This window comes from Callionymus lyra, chromosome 5 (assembly GCF_982586985.1).
Source record: "Callionymus lyra chromosome 5, fCalLyr1.hap1.1, whole genome shotgun sequence".
Taxonomy (NCBI): Eukaryota; Metazoa; Chordata; class Actinopteri; order Syngnathiformes; family Callionymidae; genus Callionymus; species Callionymus lyra.
In genome coordinates this window covers 16,062,050-16,089,331 of record NC_141822.1, presented here as the reverse complement: position 1 = coordinate 16,089,331, position 27,282 = coordinate 16,062,050, and the positions used below count along the sequence as shown (strand labels likewise).

Genomic DNA, 27,282 nt, shown 5'->3' with positions numbered 1-27,282 from the left:
ATGACTCACACATTAGCACACATCCACAGACACGTCCACAGACACATCCACAGACACATCTGACGCTCGGTAACAGACGAGTTCGTGGACAGAGGACGGCTGTCTGACAAAGTCTTCATAGTGTCCCAAGAGAATCCTGAGATTCCTTCTCGTTCCCTAAAATTGTCCGTCCATTGTCACTGTAGCTGCGATTTGGTAGGAAGGACAATCTGAAAAAGAGAAAAAAATGGCATTAATTATCATAAAAGTGCTATAAAGATGGTCAGAAAAACTGTATTAATAAAATAGACATTTAAAAAAATCAAGTCAACATTTTTGAACAACAAATTTAAACTCTCTTAACTGTCTTAACCCTGGTCTCTGGGTCAAGGTGACCCCACTGCGTATGTAATTCTGGAAGCCGGGGAGGTCGTTCAGCTTGATCCAAAGACAATACAAAGTATACTACAAACACATTTGTTTTCGGGCCCTCGGGTCACCTTGACCCTGAGATAACACAAGGGGTATAAAATAAATATGATTAAACAAAACGTCAAAATAATACCATTGTATTAAAATAAGGAGAAAATAAAATTATTATTAACATCTTGATAATGAAAGGATAATGCTTTATAAACAAGAGAAATAAAACATATTTCAATGAATTAATATGAAAATACCGTTGAATTATAACATTTAAATATACATTTTTTCAGAATTAAGTCAGGCTTTAATATAAAATACGGTTAGATTTGACCTCAAGGCTGAGTAACATATATTTATATATTCGTGTTCTGTAATCTTGAATAAATATGTTTTGTTTTGTGTTGAAAGATCAATTTCAGAATAATCTTTCCTTTCAGAACATTTGAGGTTCACGCCAGATTTCCTTCTCGCCATTAAGATAAGAACGTTAAGATATCGTTAAGATAACGTAAAGATCGACACCGATCAGCCACGGCAGGTGAAGTGAGTGGTTGCCTTGACAACGGTCTGTTAATGGCCGTAATGCTAAAACGGAACATTTTGTTCTTGGATGTTTCAAAGCTGAACAAAAAACCTCTCAAGTGCAGGATCATCGAACGATAGAACTAGACCCTTATAGGTCTTTCCATGTAGTTCCCACATGTACCACTAGACGGCACATCTTTCTTTCTTTCTTTTAAATTGTGTATAAGCTGTTTTTTAGTTCGGACAAGTGCATAAAATAAATATTTGATGCCAAATATTAAGGTGAACGATGAAATGTTTGTCTCTGATTGTGTAAGTAAATGTTACAGTATGTTTTTATAACTTAGTTTTGTAGTAAACCACTTGTGTGTTTTTGTTTTGAAGGCCATAGTTAAGTAGTTTATGTGTGTGTCACGACATGACAGATGGATACTTACCTTAAAAACTAATATAAGATCATGTGCAATACAAGAAATGATTCATAAGATAGTAAGTAAGTAAGTAAATAAATTGAACTGAACTGAAGTAATTTATATTTAAAGAGTGATTTTCCAGACCAGGGTCACAAACCCCTAAACAATCAAAACAATACTCAATCAAATATATACTTAAAAGGTCAAAATAACACTGAGAACAACACAGGAGTTCCAGAAAAGTTTGAAGGAAACAAAATTCACCAAATTATTTACTAAATACCCGATAATGATTTAAACAAAAGCAAAGAACATTCTTTGCAATAAGATGCAGGAAACTTTATTTGATGTAAAGAAGATTTTAAAACAGAAAAACATTCAGAACTCGGAGGCTGTAGATCAGGGGTGGGCAATTAAAATTCTTTAAGGGCCACGTTAAATTCTGTGAATGTTGTTGTTGGGCCGTCAAGCAAAAAGAAAGATGAGAAAATCCCTAAAAAAAAGGACATTCGTCATTAGGCCGTGACTTTTATTAAGCCAAATAAGCTGCAATTTTATTCTTTTATATATATATATATATATATATGTATAAATATATATGAGTTTTTTTCAAAACATTTTGTTCAACTAACTTTAAAAACATATTTTGAGGGATTGATATATACTCAAAAAAGTACTCACAAAAAGGAGGGAAAAAGTAAATTAGTGTTGTAATGTGAAAATGTAAATGAATAATAAATACAAAATACAGTTTTTAATGCATTAGAACCATTTATACATGATCATACTTTGACATTACGAGGGCCGCATAAATAAAGTCAAAGGGCCACACTTTGCCCGGGTCTGCATTAGACTGAAAAACTTGCAGCTCACAAGCCAAACCGCTAGATGCTAACGGATCAAAAGGACGGCCATAGATGAATTCCGTGCTAGAGGGTGAAGACAGTATCATAATTTCAGTATAAAAACCAGATGAATAATTTTAAAGCAACTATAAAAAAAATAACTTTAGTGACACATTGATAAAAGTTCGCCAAACCTTCAGAGAGCTAGCCAAACAGCTAGCTCTGAGTAGCATAAAAAAGTGTTACCATTTATATCAACTTTATAATTGAGAAATATTGTTTGCTCTGGAATGTCAACAAGTGTGGGTGCGGGCAACAGCTGCTTCTCAGATTAGAAGTTTATTAAGTTTGCGTTGATTGAATTCGACGCGGAGCCAATTGTCGTTCCTCGGCGCTCGATATCCGACACTGAACCACATATGGCCGCCCTGAGCCGTCGTTTGAGATCATTAGACTTTTCCTGCACCGACACCGGCTCCTTTTTTCCTCCGGGTTGAGTCTGGCGGGAACGATGGTACCTGGCGTGGACCTGATAAAAACCCACAGGGTTTATTTTTAGCATCAGCCCCCGAATTAATCTGGAGCGAGCCCCGGCGCCGCCGCACCGACATATATGGTCTCATTTATAAGTCAAACACGAGCGCGTTATCCTTCTTATCGCGGCGGCCGAGGCCATGTTTTGACATGCTATCAGATGATGCCTGAAACTTAAGCCCGCATTCAATATACGTGTCAGGAACCCTCTCATCTGGACATCGGGCGGACTATCTTCTGATCACGGCCAGTGCGGCTTTTAATTTCCCTCAGGCTGCTATTTTCACAACATTCCCAGAGTTTAAGCAGCAAGAGGGAGTTGGGTTTTCGGACTTTCCCACATCTTCTAGATTCACTTTCACAGACTAACCTCAGAGCTAAAAAAGAGTCGGCTGCTGCGTGCTCTGAGTTAATCCGACTACTTTTCGGCTTCTCCGCTGTTACCGCTGGCAGCTCTGTGAAATCACCAGAGTTAGCGACGGCTTTCTTCACGTTCGGCCCGGAACATGAAGGTCTGACGCTCACACCTGTGCCTGAACCGCGCTCGTGTTAAAGTGTATGTTGCTGGATAAACACAAAGGTCTCTGTCAAAACATGCTAAAGGCAGCGTTCTACTCCTCCAGGTGTATTTTCCACATAACAAGGGCAACAACAGGGCACACTCCAGTGTTGTGGTTGCTGGTTCACGTCCTGTTCAGGGTGCCCCCCTCCCCCCCTCGACAGCCACCACTGTGACCCCGGCATCAGCATTAGGAAATGAATGAATGTAACTTGTGACCCCCAATTGTCTCTTCTCATCCATCATGGAAGCAGATGATGATGGTAACCACTGTTTCCACGGACCTTAGTGCAAACATTGCCCCCCATTGAGCCTGTTTACCTCATGAGAAGGTCACAAGTGTCAAAATGTATTTGTTCATTTATTCATAAACGGTTTTGTCACTTTCGAATGTCGTCCGTGTCAATTTTCGATGGTACTTTCTGCGCGTATCGTGAATGGGTCATACTTATTTACTGATAAATGCTTTACACTTAGTAAGTCCCACTTGTGTTACACAATCACAACCTTATCTAGAAGCGTCTTGCTCAGGGACGCAATGACACAATCATATTTGGAGCTAGGATTGAACCTACAACTTCTAACCACTCCGGCCTCTGAGCTATTCCTACTATGGTGATCACAGTCTGCGAATCAGGTTTTGATTCAAAGTTATCTAAAGCCTGAGAACCGGATACTACATCCAGGGAGCAGGCTCACAAAGTACCTTCTCCCAACCAGGGCACATAGTGATGAAAAATAACAATACAACCCTTTAACTAGGACCCATTGGAGGGCAAGTCTGATGCCGGCAAGTTTCTGCAGTTAGGTCTCAGTGACCCGTTGTGTGTACATGTACACTTTTCGATTTCACATATCTGGAAAGTCCAACCTAGAATTAGTACAACATTTTTAATTCAAACTTTTCATTATTTAAAATTTTTATAACTGATATTTAAATCACGATTCATGAAGATTGTAATTTTATACAAAATAACACTCCTGTCCTGATTATGAAACTGGTTATTAGGGATGTGTATTGGGAAGAATCTGGCGATACGATATGTATCACGATATAGGGGGCATGGATACAATATTTTGCAATATATGGTGATACTGTAGGAACAAGGAAATATATACTTGACTCTGGCGTTGCAGAATTTACAGACCACATGAATCTTAACAAAGTCTTAACCGTTTTAATTTGTTTTATTTAGTCCAAACATCAGCTTTAAAAGCTGTGGGAGTCCACTGTATCCTCTCATCCTCAGTCATCGCCCGATTCTCACTGGATTTCAATGTAAGCTTAATTGCAACAGAAAAATGAACAAACCTTGTGAATATTCGCATGTTCATTGTAAAATATTGAATTCTTATAATTCACACACACATTATTTAAGTATGAACCAAAACAAACAATGGTCATACTGTACAAAAAATATTCCTTTCTATATATATTATTATTGTTATTACTTTTTATATAAGCGATACAGTATTGTCAAATATTAACACAGTATCATGGAAACGTATATCACGATACATATCGCCATTTCAATAGTTTCTAACACCCCTACTGGTTATTACCGCTAATTGCGTCACTCAAAGCCTAATTAAAGAAGCCAAGATCTCAGTACAAACACAACACAACTTATTTTATTCATTAGTTGGTGAAATGTAGCATCTTGTTGAATAAAAAAGTGTCAGGATAACAAAAGACAACATCAATAAAATGCAGGTCAAATGTGTCTTATATGGTGTGTGTCCTAGATTTGTAGTGTAGTAGAAATGAGTTTTGCTTTCTCATTTATGGTTTTCCTCCACACACAAAGCCTCGGTGTATTTCTTAAGCTCTCAGGCACCTTCACCCGCCACTCATTGGTACTTACCACTGCAGCACCAGCACAGCCCATCATAGCCCGGGAAGCAATCCACAAAACACTAAGCAGGGAGTCGTAATGTTACGGTTAATCCATCACACAGACGGGATCACTTTCACATCCCAAAACATGACTCGCGTCTGCAAACCGGCGGCTCCGTCGCTTATCGCTCCATCTGTGGCCGAGATCCAGTTTGACAAATTGGACGAGGAGATCAAAACAAAAAGCTTGGAGCCCAGAGAGAGATTGTGAGCAAACAGGACATTTGTCTTGCTACGTCTGATTTCACAGAGCTTACGTCCAGAGAGATATGTTCATCTGAATGTGTTGGTTGTTGCTGTGATGTGTCAACAATCATTTTTGTTTTGTCACCTTATGTGATGTTTTTTTTTTTCGTAATTGTTGACTTGTTTCTGCATGGACACAAATGTTTACTGTCCTAATGCAGCAAAATAAAGTAGAATTAAGGGTAAAAAGTAAAAGGTAAAAGTAGGTTTTAATCATACTTAAGAGAGGATGTTCACAACTCTTTATTTTAGGGTTAAAACGGGTTAAAAGCGACGATAAAATCTTACAATAGCTTTTTACAGTTTTATTTCCCCGACAGGTGGACAACTTTAGATTATTTTCTTATTTTTCAAGTTCTTTTTTTGCCACAAATGTCCGAGGACAGTCAATAAAACATGAGTATTAAATGAATTAAAAGATAAGAGGTGAATGAACCAGTGAATGAGGACCAGAACCGTCCAACAGTCAAGACTAGAACTGACAGCAGCAGCTCTTGGACACCTCAGATGTTTTGTCTGTTTTTTTTCTTTCTTCTTTTTTTCCGAGGAACTCAGAGCTTCACTGTCAGCGTCAAACGATTCTGACAGAATCCGAGCTGGTCCGAGCCGGTTCTCATCTCCACCTCAGCAAATATGACGGATGGATCCAGAAGTTCAAGAAGGAAAAGTCACGCCTGAGAGTCGGAAACGTCTCACTGTCAGATCTGGAGTCACAAAGTTCTGTGAGTGACACCCGAGCCAAGAAGAGAAGACACTGGCAAGATTAGCACAATTTCTTTTTTAAAAAAGAAAAAAAAAACTAAATTATACATACAGTATATACACTTATAGTTTCCTAAATAACCTTGTAAATGAGCTCAAAGGCAGAATATTATGAGATTAGTTTCATTTGAAAGTAGTTGACAAATTGTAGTTTTAATCCATACTAGACATAGGTGATGTTTTTTACGCATACATGTTCGTCCGCTTCCTCAAGACATTGCAAATAGAACAGACTTGTATATTATTCTGAACCCAAACAGAATAAAAATACGGAGAGAACGCGACGGGGAGCAACGACTTCAAACAGAAAAACACTTGGACGGAACCCTTGGGCAGCAGCAGCAGCGCATGTCATGAGCCGGGGTTGTTTTTATCTCCTTCGTTGAAAAGCCATTGACTAATTTCCATGAAATATCACGATTCTGCAACACAAACACTCTCGGAGCTCACTGGAAGTGTCAGAAGTGACGGAACATTGGACGAGAGAAACTGCCAGACCATCACAAATGTTCTCAACCTCATTCTGAACAAAAGAAGTCGAATATGTGGTCCGGCATGTTTTCATGTTTAAGAGGAAACTTTTAATGCTTTTATTGAGTTTTCTACAGTGTTAACTAGACAAAATGTGACCTTAATGTACATTGTAATGTAAATGCTTGATAAAAAAAATATATATATGTTTGACTTTATTAATTTCGTGTTGGGAGATTGTCTCTAAGTTGCATTTAGTTAAAGTTTAAAAAAGCTTCGCAAAAACGATTTGTTCAGCAGATCTACTCGTAATGACACTAATATGATAATGGGATAATTGGTATTTTGCGAGTTTTTTTTATCTCCCATAAACAATGTATTGAAGGCTCAGTTAAATCTAATATTGTGGAGGTTTTGCAACTAAAACCAAAACACAGAGTAATAGTCAGAACTGTTCACAGTCATGTGGGCTGAATAAAAGTGAATAGTAAGATTAAATTAGTAGCTGGGGCACAAGTCGTGACTGTTCAAAACAATACAAATGATCAAATGTGACAGAAATGCAACTTTTGAAGTCCTTTGTTGGTGCTTTTAGGAAATGTGACTTGATAAACACGAACATGCAACAGACTCTGATGCTCCTGCAGATAAGCTATGTTGTTAGAAGACTTTAAAAGTCTTCACAAAAAAGTGTAATGGGATTTGCGTCTTTTAATATTTATCAAATAGTTGGTTACTGCAGCATTCATTCATATTCTGCCGCTGAATCTCTTACGGGGGTCGCGTTGGGGCTGGAGCCTACCCCAGTTTCATTGGGCGAGAGGCGAGGTACACCCTGGACAGGATAAATTATTTGAAAGTCTAACTATGTGACTTACTTTACATTTTCGGTATATACTGTATATAGCTTTAAATGGGAGATAACTTTCTTTTTTTTGATTGCTTGCTGAAGGTTCCTAGTGATAAATCCCAAATCAGACATATAGGCCAGTGAATCCCAGGTGGAGAATATGTCTTGTGAGATGTTGATGCTTTTAAATGGGTTACTTTATAATAAATAATAATCACAAATCTGAAAAGCATGTCTCAAGACTTTTTTTTTTAAATAAACATTTTCAACAACATAAATCACAACTTCATCTTATCCATCCCGCTTCAAACCCCCGTTCCTGTTTTCCTCAACTCACTCCGGGTTTGTAATATATCTGGAGGCTAGCTTGATCTGGAAACCCTTTTGAGGGAACTGTCGAACCATGACAAAAGTTGTGAAGATGTTCAAGGACAATGTTGGTCGAGGAAGAGTCAAAATACCGCCAGAGAAAAACTGTGGAGAATCCTCTGCGGTGAATGAAATACGAAGATTTAAGTTAAGTCACAGTCAGAAGGAGAAAAACTAACAAACTTACAAATCCTAGAAGAAACCATGAGCTCCTCCTTCAAACTTGAACATGAGATCTTCATGATGCAAATAGTTGAAGCTCAAAACAATCCCTGTTGTTAGACTCTCCTGACTCACCTGAAGCTATGACAAGATAATGAATACACACTTCTGTTCTGTGGATGTTGTTACACATCCCTGCATTAGCAAAGGTCCAGAAAGGTACAGTTTAGCTCACCAGTAGATGGGAGCTGTGATAGAACCCTCTAGAAAGACTGGCATGAGATCTGAAAGTGTTTCAACATGTTCAAATCAAGTGGAGAGTGATTGAACCGCCTGTTGTTGTTGTTAGCGGTTTATCGTTCTGACCATCGGTCAGCTGAGGTGGAGATTTTGTTTTTGCAGCAGCAACAATTTCAGGAAGAGATAAAGCTCTACCCCTTCTTTTTTTCTATATAAACTGTAAGTTTGCAAATCTTAACATCTGCAAGTCATATTGTTCATATTAAGATGGAACAACACAACCTTAGATCACTATGTATATATACAATAAATGGCTCTGGGGGTCAAAACTATTTTCCTAAAATAATTAAATTGCTTTGTTAAATAAAAATGTCCTTTATTTAACTGACCTATAATTCATTAAGTAATCAAATCCCATCCTACACTGTACCACTGGTAATGTGTCAAAGCATAACAAAGGTTTCAACACTTTAAAAGGGAAGGGAAAATAAAACGGTTTGAGATAATCACAACAAGCAAGTGTTTGATTTATGATCTACCAAGATTTTCAAGCTTACATGCGTCAAGTCGTTTTAACAAGTCATCAGTTGCAGTGTTTGGGCACCAGCATGCTTGACTGTGGTTTAAGAATGATGCTGGTACGGTATTATTTTTATATTTTTAACCAGGCATAGAAAAACTTCTAAAGGGGTTTTATTTGGAGAAAATACTGTATTGTTTGTTGGTCAACTTTACTAAAAAAAATAAACCGTAGGATTAGTGAGAATGAGTAAAACACTTACTCTATATGGGACCATCATGTTCCCCTTTTATGTACTTAATGTTACTTTTTTTAGCAAGTCATGCTATTTGTTTCTGTTTTAATCTAAAGGTAATTTGTGAATATTATACCATAATTAAACTTGTCCAATGTGTGTTGACGTTTATTCATAAAAATACATTTTTGGAGCATTAAAGTTGTGGATGAGTGTTCGTAACACCTTCCATGTACTTGTAGACTGTCTAGATAAAGGCTGTCTAGTAGGTAGGCAGCTGGATATTTTCTCTAACCTGATAAAAAAGAACCTTAAATGGTCTTATCTTTTGTTTGCAGAAGAAAAGTAAGATGCTGGTGTTGTAACTACAGAGCACACTGATGTAACCGTGTCCAACACAACAAGGTTTTTGTGGATCCTCTCTGACTCATCACTCAAAGTCGACACACTTAACACGTCTAATCAGATTCAGTGACTTCAGATGACCTTCTGAGAGAGAACAAGTGGACTGGATGTCCGTGTCAGTCCTATGTGTCCAGCAGCTGAGTTACGTCAAGTTGTTTTAATCGGGGCCTTTGATATTCTTGGACTTGTTTGCATCTCTGTAAGAGTGACCACCAGTTCTCAGCCTATGATCTCTATGAAGTATTGGTGTTTTTGTGTAAGCAAGCAATGTATCTGCTTAAAGGTTAAACATTCAGCCTCATCTCCTCCGTCAGACTCCTCACCCAAGAAGAAGAAGAAGAACAAATACATCTTTAACATTTATGGGATTATAAATCCTGTCCTATGTCTGCAGACCTTATACTGGGAGCTAATTGAATTAGCAGTGTTTCAGGATTCTCAGAATGAGCTGGAAAATGTCTATTGTTTATTCTGCTCAAGGCAGTTTTAATCTAAAAACCTCACATGACTCGAGAAAAAAACGTTATTCTCAAGCTAAAGCTTGGTCTAGTTTGACAGTTCTGGCTCAAATGAATCAATAACCAAACTCTCAACAAGATCCTTGACGATATTTCAGGTAAATCTAGCTTTTATTTTAGGAACAATCCCCAACGAAAACAATGTTCAGAAGTAGATTTCTAGCTGCACTTGTACTTTTTTCATGCATGCATCCTCAAGTAATAGCCCGGGATTGGGATGGGGCACACCTCCTTCAATGAGCTAGTTTCACAATTACAATACAATTTGTGTTTATGCATGTGTTTGTGCATGTCTCTCAGTGTCGGTTTTAAAAGGGACAACTTGATCAGCTCAAGGAAAATGGGGAACAAAGGGGGCGAAGACCCCATGAAACTTCAAATATGGTACATTTTGATTCACTTTAAGCCATATTTATACTTGATACAAAGTATTTTAGCTGCTTAATTGTAATGAGGCAGAAAAATAGTGAGAGGACAGAGAAATTAAAATGAAAAATGTAAACTCTCTTTGGTAGCGGTAACAAGCAGTCAAAAATGAAAAACCTCTTTCCAGTCAAACCCCTGGATAACAGTAGTGTACAGAGACACTTGCCTTGGGAAGAATGCGGCAGTACTTTAAGCCTGTTTGGTCAAAATGATCTCACGGTTGGTGGTCATATTCCTAAATATGTTTGTACACGATAGCATCTGGGCTAAACACAGAAGGGCTGTTCTCAAACTATGAGTAAATGTGTTGTCCATTTTTGTTTCCCTCGCTCTCTAACCCCTTCTATTCATGTCTATTGCTAATGGCTACGGATGCTCATTGCATTTTTGCTCAAAAAAGACCCCAACGGGATTATCGAAAAACTCAACTAGTTGCAGAAGTTAAACACGGATACAAAAGACAGCGAGACATCCTTACCTTAGCGCCATGGAGGTCCCGTTGATGGACGGGGGTGAGCACGCTCTGTTGGCGTGTCCATAAGAGAAACTCCCATGTCGTGCGTAGCGTTCGTCGCCGCAGCATAGAATCACCAGGAACGCTCGCCGAAACGCTCGGTTGAGAAAGGCGTACAGGAAGGGATTCAACCCTGAGTTAATGTACCCGAGCCACAGCCAGGCTGTCCACAGCTGCCACGGCACCGTGTAGTGGATGAAGGGGTCCACAACATTGGTGATGAAAAAGGGCGCCCAGCACAGGCAGAAGCAGCCCATAATAACAGCGAGAGTCTTCGCCGCCTTCGTCTCCACTCGCATGCGGCTGTTGGCTAAAGGAACCGGCTCTATGGACGAGGTCCTCATGTGATACTGCTCCGGATCCGAGGACGTCGAGCATCTCACGGTCACGATCGGGGTCGACCACGGGACCGGAGCGGAGCCGGCGCGCTGCAGCGTTTCTATCTGCCGTACGTGGGTCATGGCGGTGACGTAGATCCTCTGGTAGGCCAGGACCATGAGGGCAAGCGGGACGTAGAAGGCCACGGCGGAGCAGATCAGAGCGTACGGTCGATTGACGATGAAGACACAGCTCGTCTCGTTGGACGCGCCGGCCTGGGCTCGTCGCTCCGCGATCTGGAACAGACAGGAAATGCATAGTGATCAAAAAAACCTTCTCCTACAGTCGAAAAACGGTTGATCTGCAACTTGGGGAAATTCTCTGTACGTATGAGTGTCTTTGTGAGCCAATCAACAGACTGTCCAGGGTGTCCCCTCTCTTAAGAAGAAACTAAGATAGGCTCCAGCCCCCCTGCGACCCCGGTAAATGAATCATCGGCCGAAAATGAAATGAAAAAAATAACTTCATTGGATTTAATTCCAACTGTTGAGGCACATAGTGCCGACCTTGGTAAGGTGTGAAGCCCTTTGACTGTACTTATGTTGTCTGTTCGAAAATTAATTGTCTTTTTAGATACTAGTTACTTTGTTTAGTGCTACCGAAGTTTGACAATCTTGTCTAATCAATGTCTCTGTATCTGTTTTTTTAGTTTGACAGTCTGAGTAATAAGAAACTAAATCACACATTACACTCATGCAACAGAAATTACAATTAAATTAATAATGATATTAAAATAAAGCAAAGCTAAACAAGCGGCGTTACTTGCATGTTGCACATTATGCTAAAGAACTTTTAAATCAGACCACTTCTTCTTTAGTTGTTGTGTCTTTCTGCCTTCATTCTCAGATGAAATTGTTCACTTTTTAAGCAATTTCTCGTAATTGCTTTTTACAGGCTGAAGTCAGACTGTTAAGAAGATACAGATCTTTCTTATCTATAAAAGTGTAAGACAGACCAAGGTACTGGTATTTCGGATCCTTTGTAATCCTGTAGCGGAGAATCTCCTCACAAATATTAATTACATACTTTCAGAAATGTTCCAGTTTTGACCAAATTATACATTTAGTTTTTGGAATTGCTTGTTTTTTTTATCCAAATTCTCCATCTTTTGGATATTCGATAGTGTTTTTACCACATTTTAAAATTGACATTTTTATTTCTACACTACAATTAGCGAGTATTATCTTCCTGTCTAAATGCTGTGTGTAGGTGAAAGAGTCTTTGGAAACCTGTTGAGTCTAACGTTGATGAATAAAAACAGACAAAGCTATACAAATGAATTCTTATCTTTTCCGCCGCTGGGATCTCTGTCAGCGGACACAGAGAAATAACCAGGAAAGCTAAAGCTGTTGCTCGCAGCGAGAGCTTCCACAGAGATTGAAATAGTCTTTATTACCTTCTTCAAGGGATTGAAAATGTTATTAAAAATGCAGAATATTAGGTTAGAAAGCTTTATGCTTCACTTTGGCATTTGAGGAAATACAAAAACAAATGCCGGTTTAGTATTTGTTTCCTTTGCTTCACCTTCAACATTTTGAAAACTTCACAAATTCACAGAGTTGAGGAGAAGAAGGAATCTCCGTGCCAACAAACTTATTTCATATTGTATATGTTTGTCTTGGCACGTCTGTCAAGCAGAATAACTTGTTGGTGTATTTCAATTCAACCTTTTGACATCAATATCATTGTCTTGATTTTAGCTGCTAATGCTTATGCTAATGATTATGCTAATGATAATGATAATGCTAATGCTTCGAACAAAACTAGCTTTAGATTTAGATTCACTTAAATATAAATAAGCTTCCATGTGATTTTGGTAACAAATTATGCAGTCATATGTTATTTAATAATAAAAAATTGGGTCGGGTAGGTAAAATATTTCTGAAAATTTTACACCATGTTGTGGTTAAGTTGTGTACTTTCATGGAAGTGGCACATATTTAACATTCTAGTCAAGTTATTAAGTTTTTTTAAACTTGTTTTTGTTCATTTGATTGACTGCTTTTCTTTCTTAAATCCATGTAAAATAAGCTCTTTGAAAGAGTTATGCGTTGTCTCTGTCGTTTTGACATGTTTCTAGCATGAAAACCTTTAGAACAAAACTTGGGCGACAAACTTAATAAAAGGGGCCAAAATCTTAAATCAGTCGAGATTGCAGGTATCACAACATTTACCAAACTAAACTTCTTTATCGATGTTTGAGTCCTTGAACAAAAGTTTTAATCTGTATAATATATCTAAGTTATTGTTCATATCCATAAACACATTGTTATGGGTTGTCAGTAAGTAACATCTAATGGGATTATGGTACATAATGTTTGCCTCAGGTGCTTCAGAAAGTAACATATATGTAAAGTTGATATTCATACTTTTGTTGTGTTGTTGTATCATTAAAAAAACATCAAGCTGTGTCAAAGGTTTGATTGAAAGATATAATTCATGCCATCAATTGTGAGGATGAAAATGTGACAGTCAAATAGTACAGATTGTTTCTCAAACTAGACACCTATAAATGCGGCGCTGCTATTTTAGGAAACAATCTGAGAGAAAGCATGTTGTGCGTGAACAGAGAAACCACCCACACGCATGATGGTTTCCAGTCAGACCGGCTTCATTTTGGCTGATGCAGGATTGTTTGACGGAGCAGATTTTTTATCTTATTTTTAGAAATCCCAGCTTGCTTACTGTTGTGATCTGAGCACGGAAATAAAACATACTATATCTTCAATGCCGATGGCGTTCCAGCTTTGCATGATGGGTAGGAAGGAGATGAACGTGGGGATGATCCAACAGCCGCTCAGCATCACGGCAACCCGAACCGGCGTCATCTTGTGTCTGTAGACCAGCGGCTGGCAGCAGATGGCGTAATATCTGCGATGGTTTAACACAAACGTCTTTACACAAGTGTTCATTCACAGTGTCGTTTCTACGATCTCCTATTATTCTTTTGCAGCCGAGCACACCAACCTGTCGAGGGCGATGCAGCAGAGATGCAGGATGGACGCGGTCGTCAACAGAACGTCCAGCGACGTACGGATCAGGCAGAAACTCTCTCCGTAGATCCACTGACCGGTGGTCAGCTCGATCGCCGCGAAGGGCATCACCACCAGCGCCACCAGCAGGTCGGCGAAAGCCAGCGACACGATGAAGTAGTTGGTCTTCTTCTTGCTGCAGACACACATGGATGGTGGTGATCTAAAACCCAGTGGATTCCAACCATTGGATGCTCACCGCAGATGCCGATCCTTGCAGAGCGCCACCATGACCAGCAGGTTCCCGAACGCCGTCATTATGATGATGGTGGAGAGGAAGACGGTCAGTACGGTAGTTTCCAGGGAGCTCAGGAACTCTTCCTGCTGCTCTTCCTGTTGTTGGAAATCTGCATCAAAGTCTTTCGAAAAACTGGGAGAAAACAGCAAAAGTTACAATTTGAATGATCATTTATTACATTTAATATTATTGATTTATTTTGAAAGAACAATTGCAATAGTTATCCTGGTTTTTAGGGACAGGTGTCAAACTTGAACCTTTGAAATGGTGCCGGTGGCAACTAATGTGTTGATAAATAGTGTGTCTTAAATAGAACTTGGACTCTATTGTATCATCAGAATGTGTCTGTTTATACAAAACTCTTTTTTCATTGAAATATTTCCACTAGAAAATGAGCTTAAAAGACTGAATAGACTTTGTTTTTCTGGGGATATAATCTTGTTTACCATAACCACACCCACTCAGCTGTGATTTGTCAAGCATCAATGTTTGTCATCGCGCGTCATCACTCCCGGAAGTCTCCACCTCAAAGGGACTAGTTGTATAAACAAAGCGGGGCGTTAATACAGCTTGCTGGAGGAGGAGTGAAGCCATTACAACGTCATAATGGACGATCTTGTAACCTCTCGTTCGCCGAGATTTTAGCGAGGGCAGAACTTTATAAAGTAATAAGTTCAAAACATGGTCATGATGAGAGACTTACTTGATCTTGGAGAGGAAGACTTCAACATTTGAGACAAGTGAGTAAGTCAGGAGAGTTTTCACATAAATTGTGCTTAAGAAATAGCTGAAAAAACTTTGTATGAAAACTTTGTTTTATTTCTTAAATATCTTCGCTATGAAAGTGTTTCAACTGTAACAGACATTTCTATGTTGTGCTCTGTAAGTATTCATTCTAGGATAAATTGTGGGTCAGCCTGTAAATGATTTTTTCTGATCGTCCAAAGTCCCAAATTTAAGTTGACTTGTTTCATTTGGTAAAATGAAACCAAAATCATGCTCCAAAACTTGTGGATTTTTGGTCTGGTTAATACCATTTATGTCAGAACAGAGTATCTGAACCTTCCGTTGTATGCATTCATCTGAATGGTTTAATCAGCCACTCTATATATACAAAAATGCAATACTTGTTTTTTGAAGGTTCTTGAATAACTTTTCTCATGCCTCATTGAAAGTTATAAACCTGGAAACATCTTAATTAAGCTCAAACACTGATATAATGACTGTTGTATGTTCTATTTATAACCATCTAAGAACGAGTGATTACAGTAAGACTGAGAGGGCGCAGAGGTGGGAGGGACGGTTCGTTCCATCTGTCATTTTAGTTTGACTGAAATATTAGCATATCATTATTTTTGATGGGTCATTAAAGAACATTGAAATAATATGTTTTCCTTTTCCTCAGATTTTTATTTTATTTTAACCAAAGTAGTTGAAACTGTCCTACTCTAAATTGTGGAACATAACAGTTAATTTTAACCATTATTTGTTACTATTTGTTTAACGTTTCCAAATTCAAATATGACTGAATTTCCTTCCAGATTCAATATTATATTTTTCTTCTTTCATTTTACACCTTTATTAGAAGACAAAGTTTAACTTCTCGCATACAGTCAATCAACACGAACAACGGAAAAAAGAAAAATGTCTTTAACATGATGGAAAAACAAGATACAATTTTGTAAATAAGTATATTATTACGCTATGTAGTAAAAACATTAACATTATTATTTGATTACTATGTTTTTTCAGATATTTACTCTACTACGTTTATGTCACAGTAACAAAGTGACAAAACAGTTTCTTTCTAAAAGTAATTCATCATGTATGGATAAATCGCGACACACAATGGAAAATGGTCATACGTACATTTTCGGTGATGCTGTGGCCATCACTGGTCATCTGAGTGAGGTCAGCGGAGGAGAGTCCTCATCACCCCATGATTTTTCCTGAAGAAAACACGTCGCAATTCTGTCACTTCAATTCATTTACCCACTTTTCTGAGAGCAGAAGATTGGATGATGCACTTTTGTCCCACAAAAAAAAAACTGGTTATCTTTGCGAAAGCAAAACACCAGCACAAGCCGCGTCTGCCACAATGCATCCACGGAGAGATTTGTCTCCATAATGCAACCATAACCAAACACATTTCAGCTGTCGAGAGAACAATCGGTGAATTTGTTACCATGACAAAACCTCTCAGGTTGATGGTTGAGTTTATCTAGAGGTTGTTCCGGTTGATTGAGAGTCTACTTGTGGCCTAAATTTGACCTGGCAAACCCCTGTTCTGATGGTAGATTAGGTTAGTTCATAGGCAGGTGAGGTGGTTACAAACACCCACAAGGTCTTGGTAACCTTCTTCATCAATCACGTCAATACTTCCTCGTTGAGCGGTGACAGCTGTGTGATTTAGCAAAAGTGGAATCTCTGGCTATCGACCCCAGAGAGTCCAAATGTTATCTATTTGGAACAGCTCAGCCTTGTACAATTTATTTCACATCCGCACTTTCACCTTTGAAAACCAAAAGACATATTTACTCTGAGGAAAATCTGCACTTGCATCATATTTATGTTCAAAATATTAACTAATATTTTGGTGGTTACTGAAATATTCTGGCAAATTAAGCTTTGCATGGAATTTACACACAATTATTGATTAATTGATGGAATAATCAGGCGTAGTAAAACACATTCATCCTTTAGGCGTTTTCGCAATTATGTGTTTTCTTTCCGAACTTGAGTTCTTTATTTGGAAAACAATATTTGTTTTTCACAATAACCACTCTGAGTGTGTCCCTCATTCTTCTAGGTTTCTTATCAGCCGCGAGCACATATGTAACATCTGCTGCATCGCCGCTACTTTACGACGACTGTGTCTTTTATCTCACTTAAGTGTCAATATCGTCCCATCACAGGCGGCTCAGCAGTCGATCATGTCAACACCTACTTCCTGCGAGCACAACAGCCTCTCGTATGTTTGCGCTCCCGCCGAGTGTTGACACTCTGATCTTTGTAAACAGTAGCAAAAACGCTCAGTGGAAGATTTCAGATATTTTAATTCATTGAGATAAATTAGAGACTCTTCTCTGCAGTTTTAGTCTTTAAGAAAAATCGTTTTTAACATGTGGTTAACGTGACGATCATGTCATAGGACCATTATCTTTATGAATAACAAGTACCTTTCTCTGGTTTCTGAGAATCAGTGTGAGAAAGTCTTGTCTTCGATCCCATGATCATGCTTTTGACATAAGAGCATAGAACATGCCTCGCAGCTGTCCTCAGTGGTACTTGTGGCAGCAGCTCTGCTGTCTCATGCAGTAGCTGATGTTTCAACCCCCGTCATATCTTGAGTTTTTCCTCCTCATAACGCCAAATTATTTAAAAAAAACAAGTCTGTTTTTTTTTTTATTGCAACGGCACAAATGAGCAAAATTATTCTTTTAGAGCAAATCATCAGAGTAAAGTCAGGTCTTTACAAAAATGTACATTGTTAATTGTTCACTATTGGCTTGTGTGATTGTGTAAGTACATAATTTTATCATCGTGTTTGATCAAAAAGTGTCAGCGGTCCTGGTAGAAACAGAAAAAGCAACTCCTTCAAAGCTTTAATTAAACAACACATCAGCTTGTAGTATTATTTTAAAATGATAGTTGACAATTCGGAACGGCATCATTTCCATTTGAGGCCGAGAACAAAGGTGTGAATTATCCACGAGCTGATGTTTTTATTGATTACTTCTCCCATATTTGATGGCTTGTTTCCACAACATTAAGCAACATAATGAACTCCGGGGTGCGAATTCCCCTGAACATTCACGTTACTGCGATGACTCGTGTTAGCGACACACAGCATGTTCACGGTGTTGGTGGAGCATTGAGATGTGTTTTCTCTGTTGGATTCACTGCTGCTTTTTTTGTCTGTAAGAAATGTTCTCTTGACAGCATCGATGACTATCAGCCTTTGTTAACCACAGTCAGAAGTGTTGGAATTAAGAGACTTTTGTTCTGGATTGTTATGTAAGATGATCAGTTTTCCTTCACCCACATAAAATGGTGGGATATTTGCCCGGACATCTAAGTTGACGAAGTAATCGAAATGCTACACTCTTCTTCCCATTCCTGCTTCTCTGTCTCAGGCAAAATGAAAACATTTACAAAGACTTGTCCAAACAGCGTGGACTTCCTCCTGATCTACATCCTCGGTCAGTTAATGCACTTCGCATTACTTTGAAAATACAGCACTGGTCAGCTGGGCATGTGCCGACCAGATGGACTTCCTGTCGAACAGGAAGCAGAACGTGAAGCTGGAGAAACAGGCCTCTGACTCCTGTAGGAAAGCACAGCGACCTCTAGATATCTGTACAAGAGCGACACCTACTGTATGTTCGTCACTAACATGGAATAGAGTTTCTATTAAGGAGTTCTTTCAGAGCTTCAACTGAAAACTGAAGGGCTAAGAATCTCGTCCATCACTATTTGGTAGTCAGCCGCAACTGTAACATATCAGGACAGACAGCAGCTACTGTATATTTGACAGAAAACATATATTATTTAACACAAAAAGTCCCGGGAAAATGCTCACAGTTTTATCGAATGAGATCGCAGTTTGTCTTTAGCTACTGATCACAAAAATCAATCTCATACATTCCCCTTCAGTACATTCCAGTGACTTTTTCCAATAACATGCAATTTGGATTTTTTAATACAATTTCAACTGCCGATTGTTGTTATTAGGTGGGAAGTAATCGCACAATCTAACAGCTCAGCTTGTGAGAGGGCAGATCTGTGTAAGGCTGAATCCTCCAAGAACAGACTCCGTCCCTCGGTTGCTAAGGAGACGCAGAGGTATCGCGCTCTCCAATCTAGCCCGTTGTAATTTTAAATGCTTGATTAAGACGAGATGACGATGAAATTAACTACCTCCACGACAGATGCTCTCCACCGCCCCCGGAGCTGATGAGCAAACTGCGTCCGAGCAGCGCCGGTATACATCAAATCAATGTATTTATAGAAGCGAGATGGATGCATTTGCATAGACGGGACGTGTCAATCACTTTTGATTCATTTTGCATTCAAGCAACACAGTTTTTTAATGTTATGTACCCAAAAGAAAAAGTTATTTTTCCGTGGTTTGGTCTAATCGACTCCTGGAAGAAGAAGCCTCGGATGGTTCGAGTATGATATTGGAAGGTCTGTGGTACAGTGGCTGACATGTGGTCCTCAGAACCAAAATTTGTGTTGAAATAAATGGACAATAACACAGAACTGAAGACCATAGACCTCCACTAAGTTGCTTGTTTCCACCCATTAAGTCATAGCCATACATACCTTTATTTTAAATATCATGAAAAAGAGTTGTTTGGGTTTGCGCTGAGGCTCTCAAGAACTTCCAAAACTGGATTCCAGAACCGAATTAAATGTCCAAAGTGAGGCGACTCATGAGGCTTCTTCATTTGAAATACCTGGTCTGAGGAGCAGAGACCGAGAACAACCGGGAGGACTTTGGATCATTTTGTGGGTTGTAGAAGTCATTCAAGGTGATTCCCCTATTGAGGGTCTTTTGGTCTCACTGTATACTAAGGTGCTTCTATCACAAGAAAGATAGCTGAGCACTGCATAGGCACCATGACAGGTTATTAGACCCTCACTTCTGTTGAGAGAAGTTTTCTCAAGCCTGGTGAAAACTTCAACCATCCTTCCTCTCCAGCCACTACCTCTACGTTGCTGTCCTCAAAAGAGTATCCTTAAAGTAGAGGTGGACGACCAAGTCCTGACCCGAGAATGAGTCTTTCCTGTGTTGATCCTTACGCTTTTGAAGAAAAACTACTTTGTGTCGGGGGTGTTTTGTCCTTAGGATGAACCGGCTTCTGCCTTGGGGTGTTTACAGGCTTTGAGTGAGAAGGAATCTGTAGTTTGCCGAAGATCCTCTTTGTTTTTTTTCCTAAACGCCTGCAATAAGGTGTCACAATGTCCTAGCTTTCTTCCTTTTCAAGTTCTATCTTTCCTTTTCATGTTTTTCAAAAGTGCTCTCTTAGGGTATCCACGGGTAGCTAGGGCTTTTCTACTGGTGTTTTCCCTGAACCTCACTTCCTTACTTGTAGGGCAGTCTTGGGTGGTTTAGGGTCTAGATGGCAACTAGTTTGTGCTTCAGTAGAAGTGGAAATAAAAAAACATTGTCTGTATTTCTTTCTACTCCAGGTGTATCCATCTGTTTCTAGTCCTGTCAAAATTGAAGGCAAACTAACATGTCAGAGAAGGTCAACAACTGGTTGAGCGACAGGATACTTGACAGAAAGCTGTGAAAATTCGGTTTGACCAAGATTGTGTGCATACGTTGCAGTGATGGACTGTCTCCGCAAGTACCGCTATCAAAAGAATACAATGGTTCTCCAACAAATACACAACTCTTTTAAAACTGGAAAATTGGTCAAATAAAAACCCGGAATAATTTATTCTTTTATCATTTCTGCTTCGGAGAAGATTCAGAACTATTGAAAACTCTCTGATGAAAATTGGTATCGTAAGGGTTTTCACTCAAAGTAACACATCAGGACGGTCTCTCTATTGTTCCCACTCAAAATGACGGTCAACAAGTGTCATTTGTCCTGCACTCTGGGTTTCTTATGAAGGTGCAGATAAGATTCGGGATGTCGCCATTGTTGTCAGAGTGATGGCCTCAATCTCACAACTGTCAGTGGACAAGTGGGCCATCAGCTCAGAATAGACACGACTTACTCCAGTTGGACCAATTCAGCAGGGAACCAGTTCCTCGACTGGGCCGCGGCTGCACGCCGGATGGAATAAAGACGTTAATGGCTACAGAATCTACAGAATCCACATGAGCTCCATAAGATTGACACGTGACCGACAGACAGGACAGTTCATCTTCAATTACCAGCTCATGTTCTGTATAATTAGCTGCATCTGGTCATGTATAGGAAGGTTCTAGATGTTACGTAACGCCAATTCAGTAAGTAAACTGTAACTAATAATTGTATTTAATGTAACAACTGAATGTAAAATATCCCATTGTTAATGTCTGATTTGTTTTTACAATATATTCTTATTATTGTTATTAGTCCTTGATTTTAGGTGTCAAATTTCATCTGCAACAAAACATATTTTTATTTACAAATATATTGAGAGTTCTTGATATGCACATTTATATATATATATATATGTGTGTGTTCTGTTACCTTCATAGCCACATGAAAATTAACTTTGTTTTTGTCATGATTTACCTTTTCTCTGATGACTTGACTGAATGAATCATTCGACTCATTTGAGTCGATCACAACATTTCATGACTTTAATTCAACCATCATCCTAACATGATTGACAGCTGGCTGATCCAGGGAAGTCCGACTCTATGGGCGGAGGTTATGTCAAAAGAAAGGCATCCCATTGGTTCATTTTCAAACCTTCACAAACATGTTTTTCTGTGAACATGTAGTGTTAATAAAGTTGTAAATGTACTTACAAATATTAAAGGACAGCAGACGAACATGTTATATTTGACAACAACACCTGTTCAGGTGAAAAGGATGGATGATAGGCTGACGTCCATTTCTGATCAATCCACCCTCACTAGATTGCGATCCACATATTGATCGACCCTGATCTAGGATTTGTGATATTATCACATCTGACAAGATCATGAAAAATAGCTTCTGTACTGTGGTGGTGTTGGGGGGGGGTTAGGATGAGGGGGGGGGAGTGTTTAATTGAGGACTTAATGGAGTGTTCTGGACTAGTTCAGTGCCAGCTCAGTGGAGCATTTACATCCACACAGGCAGCCAAACGAAAAACCTCAAATCAGTTTTCAATTAGTTACAAGCAAGTGGCGAATAATTACAGCGGAGCTGTGAGTAATGAGCTCTTCCTCCCGGAGCTCTTGAATGGTACATGACTTATTTGTTCGAGCTGAAGAGCGTCGATGCTCCGTTAAATAATGATTAACTCCACATGTGTGTGAGCTGATAGGAATCACCGCCATTAACTTGGGAGACTCATGTGTGAAGCGTTGGCTCGCGGACAGTAAACAGGTCGTAAAGTTTAACGCATGAATGGCGGATTTACTTAAGACTTATCTAACATTTGTGACAGTACTTAAGAAGTAGTGTTTATGGCTCAACTTTTGTTGCCCCCTTTGGTCGAGAAACAGCTATAAAATTGGGATAGAAAATATGTAAGTAAGTAAGTAATTTATATTTATTTAGCGCTTTTCCAGACCAGGGTCACAAAGCGCTTAAACAATCAAAACAATACTCAATAAAGTATATACTTTAAAGGGCAAGAAAAAACTGAGAACACAAAAGGAGTTCCAGAAAATCAAGGAAAAGCCTGAACAAATAAAATGTATGGAAATTTATGGAAATAACTCTGGATTTTGTCACTAAAATATTTGCATTTGTTGAAGCTAAAATGTAGCTTTAGAATAGCTTTAATTCATTTAATTGCAATAAATAAATCCACATACAGTATAGTGGCTATAAAACTAAAAATCACAGCATTAAAACAATCCATGTAGAAGCATCCCTCTCAACTCTTTATTGTTTTTACTTTTACAGTTTGGTACTTTCGGAGAATTTTTTGTTGACATTCCATGTGTCCTTCAGAGGCCACCGTAGACAATTCAAAATGGAGGTGCACTCACTAGTGTGTTATAGCATCTTTGTGACTTGTGTGAACTGTGAACTCGAAATATATCAAATGTTTCATATTATTGGTCGATAATTGTATTGATTGATTGAATTGATTGTGATGTTAGTAGTTTAAAAAAAAATGCAGCTTGAATAATGTTAGCATCAAGTTAAGGCTAATTTTAGTTATCAGTTTCAGTGTGTTTCTAGAGACTTAAAAACAGTGCTGAAAACAAACTAAAAAAAATTAAAAAGTGGATAAAAGTTAAGGCTTTACTGACTTTGCTGCCTGTTGTTACACTTAAACACTAAAAATATAAATAATATTTTAACCACTTTTATACAAGATAGCTAACTAGCCATCTAGCTTCTTTGTATTGTAGCGCACTTTAAAAGCACATTCTTTCCCTCGAAAAGTACAAGTAAATGTGTGTTTGAAAGCACGAGACACACTCAACTCATTAATCTACCTGTCTCTAAATCTGAAAAGTAAATACGTGTCTACCGTCAATCTCGACCTCTCAGACTCTTAATGCCGACAGGGGCAAAATGGAATGTGGAAAAACATGTCGTATCGTTCAGGAATGAGATAAAAATAATCAACTTCTGCCTGATTTATTTTCACAATTCCACTTGAAGGGTGTTAAAAATGACGGTTAAGTCAATATCGCATGTCATGCAGTTGCTGCTGATCATGTTAGGCCTTCAGGGGTTTTGTCAGATCAGTCAGAAATCGCTGCTCCCGAAATAAAACATCTGAAGATTTAAAAAAAAAAACAACTCTTCCTCAGTTTACTTTTATGAGATCGTACAACTTTTTACTAATTTTTGATTCATCGTGTTGTTGGCCCCTCTGCTGCCCGGGGTCGTGCTCGTGCTGCTATTTATTCCTGGGAAAAGCATGAGAAGGAGATGAAGGAGAATAAAGTATTGGTTCCTCGAGTCCGTCTTTTATTAATGGCCGCGCCGCCCTGGATCCCGCCGACTTTGTTTAGGACGTGTGGAGATGCCAAGAGATGTTTGTCTGCCAACATGATCTGGAGGACATTTCCCAGCGGGGGTGGAACAGAAAGCTTCATCTTGACTTGTTCTTGATTTGATTAAAAGTAAATAATAATTTTAAACAACTACTGTAATGACGTTTGAGCGATTTAGCGCCGATGTTTGTTAACGTTACATAAATGATGTTTGGCTGCGACGCGTGGGTTCACGGCGAGGTTAAGTCGAGGGTCACATGCTGATGTAGAATAATGTGATAATAAAGGTGTTTCCTGTGGTTAGAAAAAAATGTTCTGAGGTTCATATTGTGCAATATAGAGCATAAGGGACAAAGTGTGGACCGCATTAAATCAAATTTAAACTATAAAGTTGGTCAAGCTAAAATGTTTCACAACAATTTTTTATTCCATACTTAATTTTAATCTGAATTAATAGTTCAACTGTCAATGTTAAAGTGATTTATTCACGATTAAATGTTCTATTTTTCCCTCTTTCTTTCATTGGTTTGCTGCTTTTATGTCATTTTTTTTTTTAATTATCTTGTGATTTATTACTTATTGAAAACATGCATAATAAGAGCTAGTAATGAGCTTTAATTTAAAAAAAAATTTTAATCGTGGAATACTTACACTTTAAAATAATCTTGCTTACGCTTGATCCTTTGATATATTTTTTCTTGTTATTTCTATATATTTCTCACAACACTCGCAGTTTTTAATGGTGTGTAATATGTTGTGTGACATTGAAAAATGTAAATACTTAAAACATCATGAAAAAAAAATAGCATTTTGTAAAAAAAACAAGAAGGATTTAGTAGTGTTCTGTCAACATCAAAGAAGAGCAGATAAACAGTTTAATACAATTTACATGTATCCGCAGCAACTTTCTCTCACGTCAAGTTCACAGACAACCAGCACATTTGACAAGTTAATACTGATGGATCTCCTTTAAAGAGTTTTTAATTAACACGACTGTGATTTTTCTTTCATAGTACAAACCAAACCAAACACCCATTGGAAGCAACTGGATTGCAAATGTGTTTTAAAAAAGTGACAAATGGATCATTATGTTTAAATTCTCTAGTGAAAGATTCAATGTCTGTTTAGTAGAAATAAAGATAAAAAATAAAAAAAATGTGAAGGAAACTGCAGTCCATATATGGAAATGTTTTTGTTTTTTTGTCCAACATTCTCTTCCCAGATTTAAAGAAGGTTTACTGGAGATGACGTTTATTCCATCACTCATGTTGAAGGCAATTGTTAACAAGATGACTTAGTGAGTTAAAAATGTTTTTAAATAATGGAGTTTGATGTGCAACAAGTGCGGGGTGCTTGTAATAATGTGGTGAGTTCTGGAGAGTTAAATTAAAAAATTAAAAAAAGTAATTCAGAGAAAAGTCTCATCCTGTTTTCAACCTGACAGCTGCCATCTGTTTAACCTTTAACAACCACGGCCACCGTATGTTGACCCATGTAAAAATGGGCGCACCTCTAAATCAAATGAAGCAATAAAAGTCCTCAGATCTTTGCTTAACTCGAGGAAGTTCAACTAAAGTTTAAACACTTTTAGGAGCCAGCGTTCTTCTGAGGACATTTTAAACACAAGACCACCACATCTCCAAATGCTTAACAAGGTATTTTTAAATTGAGACCCCTCGGATGTAAACAAGACCCACCATCCTCTGGTGGGAAACCCTTACACAGTCGCCCATATGTATATACTGTAGGAACGTCAACACAGAAGAGAGATCCAGTCCACGATAGTCGGGATCTACAGACTCGTCTCCTGCTGTGAGCGTCAACAATACGTTTATCCTGACTGTCAATCAAACATCAGAAGACCCTCCTCGCTTCTTTACTGTGGTCAAGCATCCATTTATGACCAGCATCATGACAGCCTTAAGTGCCTCATTTGTTAATAAACTAAAGTCAATATTTTATAGATTATATCAGAGAAAATTTAAACTAAAATTAGTTACAATGAAAAGAATATTATATAGAAAAAGATAAACAACAACTTAATCACATCAATACTGTCTGATAACTAATCGATAATAATTGTAAAGTTATTGAACTCCTCGCTTTATATTCAACTAGGTCAGGTGACACCGGTCCGTGCGTCCATTTGAGTGACTTCAGGTGAAATCAATACCAAATATTTTTCTTTGAAATATCCTTTATTTTTAAATAAAAAAAATATTCTTGTCAATATTATGAAGCATGAAACACTCACCTGTGTCGGACTCCGCTTCTCGGATACGGACGAGGCAGAAGATGCTCCAGAATGATAAGAGGAGTGACATCGCTCACGCTCACACACGCACGCCACGAGAGTGGATAAGAGACACTCAGAAAAGTGAGAGAGAGAGAGCGAGGGAGGGAGAGAGCGAGGGAGTGAGAGAGTTTCATTGACATCAGTAGGAATCAACAGATGCTTCCATCTAGTGGTCATGTAGGGCAATTGTTATTCATCTTTATTTACCTTTAATATTACGTCACATTCGCAGTTGTCAGATGGGTAGTTATGTAGTTTTTATCGGCACGAACAAATAATGAAAAGAACAATGTATTGCTCAAAACATTTTTATTTAAAAATAATGTTTTTATAATAAAAATATCAAATAATTTATTTTATTTAACTTAACACATTTTAAATGGGCTGTGTTATTCAAAATTATGGATTATTGTTTTATATATTTAAATATATGTAAAATAAATGCATATGAATGGTATATTGGACTATTATTATTAAAAAATAGAATTGAATTGAAATAATTGTTGTTCATTCAATAAATCGAGTTATAGTCCTATATTATAAGCTTGTGTACCATATACTGTATAGGAGTACTAATTTTGACTACTTATTATTTAAAGTTATTTTCATAATGACATACAAACTCTGAAATAATTTACTTAAACACTGTGATTGTATTTTCTATCTGTTTGTCTCTCTTGAAAATATGTAAATACAAAATAAATAAATAAATAAACATTGACTCATTTAACCATATTAAATCACAAGTCATCTATATAAAGGTGGCCTATTGCACCTGACATAACTTCTCCACCTTTTCTGTCAATTTATCCACTTTTAACTA

At 38.1% G+C, this 27,282-nt stretch overlaps 1 protein-coding gene across 1 annotated transcript; it reads right to left on the bottom strand.

Moving 5' to 3' along the window:
- On the bottom strand, positions 1 to 26,490 carry LOC148079527 (5-hydroxytryptamine receptor 4). Its single transcript, XM_087792490.1, has 7 exons — positions 26,418 to 26,490; positions 16,414 to 16,493; positions 14,506 to 14,676; positions 14,242 to 14,442; positions 13,992 to 14,145; positions 10,861 to 11,510; positions 1 to 209 (listed from the first exon to the last, which is right to left on the bottom strand). The coding sequence occupies exons 2-7, from the start codon at positions 16,434 to 16,436 to the stop codon at positions 116 to 118; spliced, it is 1,293 nt and encodes a 430-aa protein (XP_087648616.1). The 5' UTR covers positions 16,437 to 16,493; positions 26,418 to 26,490; the 3' UTR covers positions 1 to 115.
- Positions 26,491 to 27,282: the final 792 nt, after the last annotated feature.